The 13,871-nt window shown below is 35.6% G+C and overlaps 1 protein-coding gene across 7 annotated transcripts in view; it reads left to right on the forward strand.

Annotated features, from left to right (window-relative positions):
• The first annotated feature begins 3,912 nt into the window (after positions 1-3,912).
• The window catches only part of LOC128993871 (protein phosphatase 1 regulatory subunit 12A-like), a 96,520-nt gene continuing 86,561 nt past the window's right edge, over positions 3,913-13,871 (forward strand). For all 7 annotated transcript variants that reach the window (XM_054417929.1, XM_054417931.1, XM_054417934.1 and 4 more), the window contains exon 1: positions 3,913-4,178. In XM_054417929.1, coding sequence (XP_054273904.1) covers positions 3,930-4,178 — 249 coding nt within the window. In that variant the 5' untranslated portion in view covers positions 3,913-3,929. The remainder of the gene's footprint in view (positions 4,179-13,871) is intronic.

The raw sequence follows: 13,871 nt of genomic DNA on the forward strand, positions 1-13,871 counted from the left end.
ACTTGGAGTTTTCAAAAGCCTTTGACAAATTCAACCATCGTTGTTTAGTTGCCAAGCTCTCTGGTTATGGAGTCGGTGGAGCCCTGCTGGGACTACTAGAAAGCTATACCTTACTGGAACAGCTAATGGTTAAATGTGATTTCTTTTTAATCTGTTTATAAACGATATTGGCAAGATTATACAACTTTTTGTGGAGGTTCGTTCTGTGTTGGATCAAGATAATCTTCAGAGATCCCTAAATAGCATCAGTGACTGGTGCATGAATAACGGCATGAATCTTAACACTGCAAAATGCCAAGTTATGTCTCTCAAGTGTGGGATTAGAATCCTCAGCTATGACTACTGTTTAAATCGTGTTATTCTACCCAAAGTGGACAGGGTTAAGGATTTGAGCATCATTATTACGAAAAATCTCAGTCTGTTTTAACACCTTGCTCATATAACGGCCAGGGCTAACTCGCTCTCAGGATTCATACACAGATCTACCAAGAACTTCGTCAAGTAACAATTACACAAGTGATCCTGTGTATAAGTCGTTGGTCCACCCCATCTTGGAATACGGGTCTGTTATATGGTCTCCATATCAAGTTGGTCAAATCCAGATGCTTGCAATTAAGAACTCAGGATCGGTTCATTAGGATGCTTGGACCCACACTCGGCTTCGGATACTAGGACACACCTGTTCGTGAGCTTGAGGTGCAACTTTATATCCTACCACTGCATATAAGACTATGACCTTTGATGCTATTTTCCTTTTCAAACTGATCAATGCACATATAAACTGTCCTGAACTTCTCCGCAATATTGATCTTGTTGTGCCCAGAGGAACACGTTCCAGAACTCCTTTCCGGCGACACTATCAACCAACACTTTTTGCATACTACAGTGGCCAATGCAGATTGCAGCGAACCGGAAGTCAGATTGGTGCGCGGGTCAACTTCTTCTCCGGTGCAACTGCTTCGTTCAAAAAAAAGAGTCGCTGTTGTGCTATATGAGGGAAATTGGTGAAAGTTCCTATTTTGGTGGTGCCATTAATAGGCCACAAAATTTAAGATTATGAATGTACAGTATTACAAATTAATCTGTGCTGGTTATTTACTTTTTTGTTTTGCGTTGCCTTGAAGTTCTTGAAGGCTTCGATTTCTGATGCGCATTAACAGTCGGCGCCTGGCAGGGAAATGAGTGAACGCGCCGAGCCAGTCTGTGTTTTGTTCGTTTCCAATGTATAAGCTCTACATATTTTTTTCAAGAAACTAATTACAGTTATATATAACGAAAATATCTAAGTACAAAAATCATTATTTTTATTTCATTCGCTGTACCCTAGAACTGTATTTTTAATACTGTAGGCCTAATTACGTGTCTATTAGGCATTTCTAGGCTATTTTTGAACATCCGAACAAATCAGTAATTTGAACTACCTACCGGTCTTCATGCAGGAACGACTTAACCTATTTATGCTAATTGCCTTTATATATTCTATCACTTGTTACTTACTTTGTTATTTTTGTTGTTGAATCTATATATTGATTGTTTCATATTTTCTGCAAAAACCCAGACCTACTTGTTGCAAACATCCATATATTCAATGTTCAGATATGGCTTTATTTATTTGTTATTTATTTTATTAGCGATGTTAAAAAATATTAGTAAATGTGAAGATAGAGGGACTATTACATTTTTTGTCAAATTAAACAAAAATCCTACATAAAAAAGAAATAGTCATTAAAAGCACCTAGTTTTCGTAGTGAGTCGGTGGCTCAGTCGGTAGCGTCGCGGACTTCGGGCCCAAGGCATCGATGTCGTGGGTTCGGATCCTGATCACTGTCGAAAACATTTTATCAGTGCACTTTTTTACTTTGTACTGTACTGGCTCACTCATTGCTTTGCTATACGATCCACGCACGAACGGTTAGTCTATGCGGACGGGCAAATGCAAAGTTAAAAGAGGCCACCAACCTCTTAAAAAAAAGTTTCAAAAGGATAATGTAAAATCGTTCATATGGACAACGTTATTAATCTAAAGTTACTATTTTATTATTACCATTTATATACTAGTTATTATTTAGATCATAAATCTAGGTTTATTGTTACTGTGTCTGGCAAAGTTTATTATAATAAACTCAGTTTTAAAAATAAAATATTTACTATTGTTATCTTTATATAAGTTTTTATACATATTCTTTGTTCTTGTTATAGAATCAGAATCGTTTATTTCCATAATAATACAAAAAGGTACAGGGCAAAAGTCACTAAAACTAAACGAATAAAATCAGACCCATAAAAATAAAGATACAAACTTCAAGAGGTACATAAGTTACTATTTACATTTTAAAAACGAAGAAATACTGTAAAACTCCTTATCAACTAAATATTCCCTCAAACCATGTTTAATTTATATATATATATATATATATATATATATATTGTTGCTGGATATTTTTGTAAAAATGTATTAATTTGTTATAATGTACAGTATTTGAGAGAAATACGTTTATGTCTACAGTCTATAACATTGGAGATGTCCGTTGATAAGTAAAATTAAATAAAGATGTAAGACTCTATGCCATGTGTAGTGTAGGTTGCTAATCTTACTAACTCATTGTGGAAAGGTGATCTTTTGTATGCAATCTGAGTGACGTTAGAATATGACGGGAATAGCCACGGCCGACTTTAACTCCAGGGGCCCATTTCATAATAAACTACAAGTTACAAATTACAACTTGTAAACTTGTAATTTCCATTAGATTTGCATTGGGCGATCAGCTGATTTACTAATAATATTAGTTTGTACTTTATTATGAAATGGGCCCCAGGCCGCGGCCTTTGAAGTGGCAACGTCGCAAGTGGTGTTGTAACAGCGGTTTTGTTTGGAAGCAGCTAATGGTATTTGTGTATTTACGAAAGATTGGTTACTGGACTATGACAATATTGACTCCCCTTAAAAATGTTCAGATAAAGATTTTTAATTCATATTGTTTCTGTTTTCAATTCTGTATGTTTTATTTTCAATAATTTAACAAATTTATGTTCATAACTTTAAATTTAAATCAATAAAGTGCGAATTAATGAGCTGCTGTCACCTGTCTGCCATGTTATCTTATGGGACGTCTGACACTAAACAACACCACTTGCGACGTTGCCAATTCTACCAGGCCGCGGCCTAGTTAAAGGTGGCCGTGGAATAGCACACCTATGTATTTTCGTTCCGCAATGTTACAACTCGTACTGGAGCACTTTGATACATTCAGGAGCAGTGTGCTAGGAAAGCCCTAACAATTTGATATCGCACGGAGTAGACGGAGAGCAAATTGCTATTATCTTGTACTGGTCCTCTAGGCTCTTTCCAGACATGTATAGTATATGTTTAAAACCAAAGAGGGAAGCGCGGAAGCGCCCTACCAAACTGATATATTTTAACTGTGCGATTTACTAAAAATAGGAAACAATGTGTTGATTTCAGATACTACTGAAAAAGATTTCTTGTTTCATAGATTGAATATTAATCTATGGTTCTATAGTATTCTCACAGCATTTGTAATCAATGGTCCCAATTCGATATCCAAATCTAGAGCTCAGTAATGGTAAGTCAATTTTTCCCCTTAACAGCTAGAAAATGTCCACTCTGCTAACTGCTTAAAATGAGGATAACCGATAACAAAGATAAAATCCTAAGGGAGTATGTTTTATCTATGATAAAACCATAGACTAACCAACCCATGTTTTATCTATGATAAAACATACCGATAACGATAACATAGGAAAATAAAGAGGTATACATAGAGAACCAGAGAGGATAGAACAACGGACATTATTGCTACTGCTATGTAATTCTAAAATAGACCGCTCCCCTCCCAGACTCCCGAGTTATTAGGCCTAGTTCTCGTTTTCGTTTTCAGCAGTCAAGGAACGTATGGCGTGTAGTAGAAATGTCAATGGAGGCTCGTTCTAGTTCAGCTCTTTTTAAAAGGGCCGAACAGTTAAGGCGATGGGAAGAATCAGAAACTAATCGTGAATCTACTGTTGTTCCTGAAAAGTCCAGAAAAATTAAGTTTTCCGCGGATTGTGTGTTTTTAGCTGCATGTGCAGCAGGTGACAAGGAGGAGGTTTTACGTTTGCTGGAACAAGGAGCTGTGATTGACACAGTAAACGTTGATGGATTATCTGCTTTACACCAGGTATGTCTATGTCAAATTATTTTATAATTATAATATTTACACAGGCCACATCCTTTTTTGATACAGTTCTTAGGTTTTGGTCGTTTGAAACTAACTAGCCTATTTAAGTTAGTAACGGGAGAAAACTCGTTCAAGGTTTTAAGTGTCAAATTTGGTTTAGGAGAGCCAAGCCTATCGCTGAGTTAGGATCAGCCTAATTTATATAGTTGTCTGATTGTTTAGACGCAAATATTTAAAATACTCATTTTCAGTGTTTTTACCTTTATGGCCACACATAAGTTTAACTTAGTCCTATTTTGAATGTTATTAAGTAGGCCTAAGTTAAAGCAGATGCCCTTGGTAGGCCTAGCCCAGTTTATGTAGTTAGTTATAAGGGCTATGGGCTTAACTTACCACCTTGGTTTATTTTAATTGGTAAATATTTACCCTAGGCCTACTTACACTGGGATATGATGTAGCCTAGCCTAATTTTGATATGTCTACTTACAGTATTTTTAACGCTGAATCCAAAAATGCAATCAGTTTTGGTCGGAGAGATTCCTAAGTGGCCGTACAGTTAAATAATTAATATTAAGCTTAAGATTTGTTGATTTATTAACATATTTGTGGTATGGACGAGTCCAAGTTCTAGTGGCGACTAAGTTAACACTAAAAGGGGTGGAAGGTTTGTGGAGTGGAAACAGGCTGTCAGTTGTTTACATTCGATACTAAATAGACAAAACCACACACGACGCCCTGAGAGTAAAATCAGAGTTACAATATGCAATAACTAGATTTTTAAAAGAAAATGGACTTTGGTGCTGTTTAGAAAATACAACAAATCAACTACGATACATAAACTATTAATCACATCAACTTAAATTATAAAACAAAATAGAATTAATTCATGTAAAATATCAGTAATAGGTATTTTTTTAGGATTCGTGATAGAAGCTAGGCCACTGCCGACATGGTCCTCATTCCAATCCTCAACCATTGACTAATGCCTCAACGTCTGTTAATGAACGTGCCATACTTAGTGCATAATCCCATAGTACCGGTACATAATCCCATTGTGTCTAAAAGTGAAAACGTGCCACAGTGCATAATTTAATGTATCAGCAAAGAATAAATTATATTACATAATCTAATCTAATCTAGGCCTAATCTAACCTATCCCAACCCAACCTTTTAATGTTTAAATCGCATTTTATGTCAGAAAAGGCTTGTGAGGAAGATAAGTCGGACTTTATGCGGATTCGTGACTGTATTAAGTACTTCCAGACTGTTTTTTTTGCACAATTAAATAGTGGGTGAAACACAATGGAATAACAATATCAAAAATGCTTCAAGCGCTAACCTTTACCTTCCTAATCTAACCTCACTTCAATTAATACAGTCACGAATCCGCCCTACCTTCCTCACATGCCTAAATAAGAACTGATTATTTGGTTTCAAAACGAATTGATTTGATTTCATTCCGCATTAGATCAAGTATACAGTTGTTTGATTTTCTCACTCAGTCCTCACTCCTCACTCAGTACGGACCCGTCTATACCACGCCATATTACCATTACCTTCAGTACCGTACCGCTCAATTATCCTTAGATTCGTAATCCTAACCTTCGTTTTACGGCCACTTGGGAATCTCTCCGACAAAAACTGATTGCATTTTTGGATTCAGCGTTAAAAATACTGTAAGTAGACATATAAAAATTACATCATATCCCAGTGTAAATACAGTAAATAGGCCTATTTGCCAATTAATTAATTGAAATGTAAGTCTTAACACAAGCTGCCATCTGTAGGCCTAACTTAGACAGCCTTGGTTAGCCACATCCAATGGTTAGGCTTAATGCAATTTAATAAACTTAACCATTTTGTAACCATCTGTACCGTTGGTTATGATGTGCCGGTGGATAAAAATAGTCTAATACACAGTCCCTTCAAATTTGTAGTTAGGTAAATTTGTAGGTTTGGGTACTTAGGCCTATACCTAGGCCTATTTACAGTTCCACAGAGAACCTACGATATTAGCCTAAAATATATTTTTAAGTTAGGTAAGTTACTGAGCTTGGAATTAACTGAAATATTATTTTGATATTGATTCAAATCAATTTAACTTAGTTAAATATTGAATGTAGGCCTAAATATGGATTTTCTCCTGGACTTTTCTTGTAGAGAAAGATTAACTTAACATCAACCACGTTTTTACAGTGGACTGGGGTGTTTAAGGCCCAATTACCAAATTCTCGCTAACGATGATATAGTTAATCTTCGGTTAAAACTAACCGATGATTTAAACCACAGTTAAGGAAACCTGGTTTCACCAACGAAAATGTGTCAAAACTAACGCTGGTTTTATAAACAAGAGTTTAGGGTAAAATCCAGGTGGCTGTGGCAGTGAACTGTCATAATACCGGGCTGTTATGGCCATGGGAGCAAGTAAACATAACCTAGAAAATAAATCGGTGTTAATGAGGTAGTGGAAAACAAAACTGGAGACAGCAAGCTTACAGGAATACAATAGATTCTGAGCAAAAAGAACAAAATGTCAACATAAAGCAAGAAAAAATAGCAAAACAATTAACATAAGTAAATAAAGGCAAAGCAATGTTGATCAAACAAATTCAATTGAGGAACTAATTGATTGAGTTTTGCGGTCGAATCAAGACTTAAAATCTAACAGGGATGTTCAATATTCTGTTTGTTAACTAACCACTTTGCCTGTCAGTTCATAGGCAGCGCCACCAGCGTTGCCATGCACTCAGCATAGCAACGCTGGTGGCGCTGCCTACAAATTGACAGGCGAAGTTCTCTCAAAGTACTTAACGCTTTTTACTATGCGGTTGGCATTCTGGGTTATAGTAGTATGTTTTCTGTGGTTACGGTACAGTAATTGAAGTAGGGAAACATTATGTGAAATGGTAAAAATCTCTGTGGAACTTTACCATGATTTTAATAATTTTTAAAAATTTTTAATGGTCTAGTAAATTTAGAGTTTCAAATCTAGACTAAGCCTATAGGCCTACCGGTGATATAAACTTATATCAGCGCTCTCCAAAATTGATAAAAGATGAAGGATGTTCTGTTGGCCTTATTTTGTAGTCGGTAGCTTGTCTGACATTCATGAACGACATGCCAATAATAGGCTATAGGGCCTACCGGTTAGTAGTAGATGGTACTGTCTGACACTGAACTTAAGTTATATTATATCTAAATTAAATATAAATCATAGGCTACCGGTATCCGAATTTGAATTTAATCCCCACAGGTTTTAAATCTTAAATTGTTATACCGTATACTGTACCGGTAAGTTAAGTTGCTACAGGACCTCGATATCTCAAACCTTGGTATCTCGAATACATTGACATCTCAAAGTTTTCATAATATCCTTGAAACCTCGGTAAATCAATGTGTGATATATGCCTTCAGCCCTTCAATTATTATAAGTCAAATGTTTTAATTATATAAAACCTTGATAGCCTAAAAAAAAGGAAAACAGGTCATGCTGCAGGATCCATGTCGTCACACTTGTGCATAGACTCACTACCATATATCCCATATGTTTTAGGTAAATAAGCTGGCTTTTTACATCTGGCGGCAACTTTAGTAACAATCCAGCAAACTGTGACGTAGTGTTGCACTGCCCATTTTTTTTCTAGTGAGGCATTGATCAAATACTTAAAGTTCTTACTGTATACTTTGCAAGTAAGCTGTTTTCAAATTCTTGTTGGGATGTGGAAATCCATCTTATTTGTTTGTTTTTTTTTTTTTTTTTTGCTAGTTAAGCTTGGTGTCAACCTAGCAACCCAGCAGGTGGCATGGCGCGGAGAAAAAATTCCTTTAGCTTCTCCCGGGGTTGCGCCCACCTGACAACTCTAGCGGAAGCGTGGGGCGGTGCGGGCATACTTTATCCAGTTCAGCCACAGTACAGAGTGCCTACGAGACTGTATGTTCCTCGGAGTGAAATTTTGTGTATAATGACTGAGTCGAGCTCAGATGAAGAAGATGTTTTCTTAATTTGCTTGCTCCAATCAGAGGAAGAAGAGAAACGTCAGAGGCGCTTTTGGGAGCATGAAATAATTAGATAAGACACGAATACAGAGAATTTCATCAACTGTTTAGTGACCTTTAGAGGACTGGTGTTACCAATACAAAACCAGACGACACTAGTCAACAAAACTTCACTGCCACGTGCCGGGTTGCTAGCGACACTAGAGTGGACTTCGGACCCGAACACGCCCGAAGGGCTCACAGCACTTTCCGAAAACACCCAGACGAGGGGCAGACGCCTTTTCCGCGCCTCTGCCCCGCGCCCACCTGGCAACTCTATGGAGGCGCGGTAACACGAGAGGAAGAACTTCTCTACCGAATTCTCACTGCTGGATTCAAAGAGAAGTTTTTTTCTGCGCCATATCAAATTTGTGTAGGCCTACTTTATTTTTAACGTTTAACATGAAACAGCCACATTGACTAAATAATTAACGATTCAAGATTAATTGGAAAACATCTGCTTTGTTTTTTATTTCAAAACGATCTAGATGTATTCTACACTTTCTTTATTTTAAATTTGAGATTTATAGTCGATTTTAATCAGTATTTTGTATGAAGTGGAATAACCTCAACGACTACCTACCTACTCTTAGAAAATAACCTAGGAATAAAGATGGATTAGGTTCGTACAGAAAATATACAGGGTGTCCCGGAACTCTCTACCAATATTTTAGGGCATTGCTTCTGGGTAAGAAACATACCTAAATATCATATTTAAATTGTCCGGAAGTCCTTAGTTACTCACACAGCCGCCATTTTGTTTTTTTCAGTTATTAATTTTTTTCTAAAGAATGGTTGAACATACGAAATGGAAACTTTGCACAAACATTTATGACAGCTAGACAAAGCTACGAAAAAATTATAACGATTTTTCAAATTCATAAAACAAAATGGCGGCCATTTAAAATTTTTATAAAATCAACGGTTTTTGAGTTATTTAAGAAACACAATTTTAAATAGCAGCCATTTTGTTTTATGTATTTGAAAAATCGTCATAATTCTTTTGTAGCTTTGTTTAGTTGTCATTAATGTTTGTGTAAAGTTTCCATTTCGTACCTATGTTTAACCATTCTTTAGAAAAAATTAATAACTGTAAAAAACAAAATGGCGGCTGTGTGAGTAACTAAGGACTTCCGGACAATTTAAATATGATATTTAGGTATGTTTCTTACCTAGAAGCAATGCCTTAAAATATTGGTAGAGAGTTCCGGGACACCCTGTATATTTGTTAATTAAGTAAGTAAACTATGACAAGTTCCAATGGGAGAAAAAACGATATTGTTTGTCGATTTTAAACAGGTACTGTCTGTTGCTCGCAAAAGAGTTAAGAATCAGCCGATGATTAGGCCTAATTTGATAGAATATCTAATGTCAATTGCACCTTTAAGAGGAATAGGTACCACCACATAAACTTACACTAATTGTAGTTTTTTTTATGTCGATCAGAAAAAAATCTAGGGTTAAGTTTGGTCAATAAGATGCCTTTACTTTAGGTACTCTAATGTTGTTAAACCTTAACAAAAGGAGTATAAACTTAGAAATATTAACTGGGTAGGGATGCTAATTTAGCGGGTTTGGCCAAGAACTAAGCTTACCTCAACACATCTTTATTTGCCTTTTCATAATTAATTGACAAAGACAATTTCCAAAATTCCAATCAGGGAAGCCTTTTTTATCACCATCAAACACAAGACCAAAGCTACCTTAGTAAACCAGTATTTATTCACAAACAGTTATATGTTTACTGCCTTTAGCAGAGTTAAACCTATGTAGGCCTAGTGATTTGAATGATTTATTGAAAATAACATCAACAAAGGCACAAAGACAAACAACAAACTGTTTTTTACACAAGGATATATATTCTGACAAATAGATAATACATTTCTTAGTTTGTTTAAATATTCAAATTATTTGTTTATATTATTGAGCTTTTTAGGGACTTATGTCCAGACAAGCCACTAGTGGGAATTTGAAATTTACTATTTTTTAAATTATATCCGTAACCGTTGAACATACAACGCTTCCATATACAAAATTATTTATTTTTTTAAGCCCTACAAAATGGTTTAGAGAGAAATTATGAAATTTTGTGTTTTGGGTCAAAAATGGGAAAATCAATTTTTACACCATAAAATCCCCGTTCCCATAGTCCGATCATGCTGATTTGCGAACTCGTTCGAACAAACATAGGTTTACACGTTTGTACCAAATTTCATCCAAATCAGTTAGTTTTTGCTTGAGTTATCACCCTAACAGACAGACACACAAACACACACACACACATACATATATAGGTAGGCCTATATACTGTATTTATATATATTGTCAACAAAAAAAAAATCACGCTCCACCAATGTCAGTAAAACCTACAACTAGTGTTTCCTCATCAACCGAAGCACATATTGAAAACCTTTCAAAGTACAAACCTATAAAAGAAGAATGTTTAGTTTTGTTTAAAGAACCTTTTCACCGACACCTAGATTCAACCACAAAAATTTGGTATCCGACTCTTTAGAATTTGCCCAAAAAATACGGAAAAAAATATTATTATGAATAAAATTCTACCACTTTAGACAGTAAATTGCCTTTAACCTTATATTAAAATTGTAAGAAAATTCTTCGGAACCTGACCAATTACCTCCTGATCATCAAATTGAAAAATTTATCTATGTAGTAACATCAAATTTATCAGATCCTTCATTTCCCAACAGTTTACCCAAAAAAAAAAAATCTTACAAAACAAGAGTTAAAAGCAATCACATCTTTACAGAATAACAAAAAAAAAAAAAAAAAATCTTACAAAACAAGAGTTAAAAGCAATCACATCTTTACAGAATAACAAAAATATTGTAATACTTCCTGCTGACAAAGGAAACAGCATAGTTTAATAACAAAACTGATTATATTAATGAATGTGAATGGCAATTACAAGATTCTTCAACATATAAGAACAGTACAAACCAAGTTGACAAAAAATATAGGCTCACAACATTTAAATGAACTACAATACAATAACAGAGAAAAAGTGACTAGGGTTTTAAGTTAAAACATTGAGGGCGGTAAATAGGCTATATCAGTGGGTCCTTCCTTTTTTATACATAATACCCCCGCCGCAGCAAACCTGCCGACTAAGCGAATTTCCATTTGTCTGAATTTATTTTCAGTTAAATATATTTTAATAACATTAGGTTTAACGAGTACCTAGGTTTGCTGCTACAAGGAAACTAATAAAGTGTGTTTTTGAGTAAAATATTGATAGCTTAGTACAAAATAAATAAATTTGCCAAGTTTGATCAAAATATATCCATAAACAAGCAAACTACAACATTTGACAATATTCTCCATAAGAATATCATGGGAATTTTAAATTTACAATTTTTTTAATTTTCTCCTTTACTAATAATCGAACAAAAATACTTTTATATACTAAATTATTTGTTTTTTTAAGCTCTTTAAAAAGGTCTAAAGAGAAATCGGGAAATTTTGTGTTTCGAGGGTCAAAAGTGAGAAAAACCAATTTTTACCCCATAAAACCCCCTGTAAAGCCCCGTTCCCATGGTCCGATCATGCTGGTTCGCGAACTCATTCAAGTTTATCCTGCTTTACACCTTTAAACCAAATTTCATCAAAATCAGACAAAAATTACTCAAGTTATCGCGTTCACGGACGTATATATATATATATATATATAAGTCTATATATATATACATATATAAAAATTTGAATGAATGGTGTTTTTGGCCTCTGGGGACATCAAAATGAAAAAGTAAATCGGTCCCGGGTCTAGGTCTTACCGTGCCACCTATGGTAATAGCTACTTTCCTATAGGGAAATTCGCTAAAAATCTAATTTTTTTGCTGCCCGAAGTCAACAAACGTCACAGAGTGTGCAGTGACGTTTGTAGGAACTGTGACGAAAATACTCCATTTTTGGTCTCAGAAACACTGTTTTACAAGCTAAAAATGTTGAATAGCACTATGTCCAATATTTACAACTACATCTTCCTCCTTCCCAAACATTGTTTATTTCAATAACAATGAATCATGGAACTGCTGATAACAATTTGGTATTGGGGAGTCCATCTTTAATAAAAGGAACATAAACTAAAATAATAAGCTATAAAATATATTTTTGTGTTGTATAAAAAGAAAAATCACAAATGAAATATGTCAATAAATGTCCGTTCAAATTAAACCATCTTTTCTTTTCAACTCTCACACAATTGTTGTAAAATGTAGATAAATGAAATAACACTAGGAGAACCCGCGCCAATTCGCACGAATAATAAATTAGGATATTATAGCAACGTCGTTAGAAGTTGCGTCGTTGTATCGACGTTGGTCTTGAGCTCGATCGTTGACTATATGCATCCTAAGTTCTTTTTGCTGTTCAGTAGGAGTATTTTGCAGGATGGAGCTCATCATGCTGAAAACTTGCGCGTATAGATTAATGTCAACCAAATGTTGAGTCAAAATGTGCATGAGTTCAGTGCTGCAAGATCCATTAGCTTTTTTTAGCATTCTTTCTTGAACAGCAGTTTTGACCGTAGATATAAATTGGGGCATATGTGGGATGCTCCCCTTCTGACGGTTGAAAGGTGCCAATTGAGTGATAAAATCAATCACAATGTTATCCTTATGGAAGGAACTTTCAGGGCAGCCCATGCCCTTAAAAAGATATATTTCAAAAATCCAAAGCCAGTTTGCACATCTACACCCCTAGACGAACATTTTGGTATCAATTTGTGGGGTTAAATCTTAAAACAAAAAAGCCTTATTGTTCACAAAGTTTCATGTCGCGTATTAAATATATGACTTGAAAACTAAAGATTTTGTTAACTAGAATTAGAAAACTAAGAAAACTAGGATGATTTTGTCTTGTCACTCCAACATGTAGTACCATGAGCCATGTAGGCTACTACTGAGATTGAAAGTGTATCAGTTCAGTTTTAGAGCTGAGCATCAAGTTGGTAGCCTCAAGTACAGTACCATGTACTATGTAATACCACATAAAACATACTATAGTAGCATGTTTTCTGTGGTAATACTGAGATCGAAAGTGTATCAGTTCAGTTGTAGAGCGGGGCCTCAAGTTGATGGCCGCAAGTAGCCTACCGTGTATCATGTAATACTGAGATCGAAAGTGTATCAGTTCAGTTGTAGAGCAGAGCCTCAAGTTGATAGCCTCAAGTGCCATGTACCATGTAATACTGAGATCGAAAGTGTATCAGTTGAGTTGTAGAGCGGGGCCTCAAGTTGATGGCCGCAAGTAGCCTACCGTGTATCATGTACTACTGAAATCGAAAGTGTATCAGTTCAGTTGTAGAGCAGAGCCTCAAGTTGATAGCCTCAAGTGCCATGTACCATGTAATACTGAGATCGAAAGTGTATCAGTTGAGTTGTAGAGCGGGGCCTCAAGTTGATGGCCGCAAGTAGCCTACCGTGTATCATGTACTACTGAGATCGAAAGTGTATCAGTTCAGTTGTAGAGCAGAGCCTCAAGTTGATGGCCTCAAGTATGGTACCATGTACCATGTATTACTTGAGATCGAAAGTGTATCAGCCCAGTTGTAGAGCAGAGCCTCAAGGTGGTAGCCTCAAATACACTGCCATGTACCATGTAATACTGGGATAGAAAGTGGATCAGTTCAATTGTAGA

Source organism: Macrosteles quadrilineatus, unplaced genomic scaffold (genome assembly GCF_028750875.1).
Source record: "Macrosteles quadrilineatus isolate MER2022 unplaced genomic scaffold, UCM_ALF_1.0 Scaffold_5__1_contigs__length_97177068, whole genome shotgun sequence".
NCBI classification, from domain to species: Eukaryota; Metazoa; Arthropoda; class Insecta; order Hemiptera; family Cicadellidae; genus Macrosteles; species Macrosteles quadrilineatus.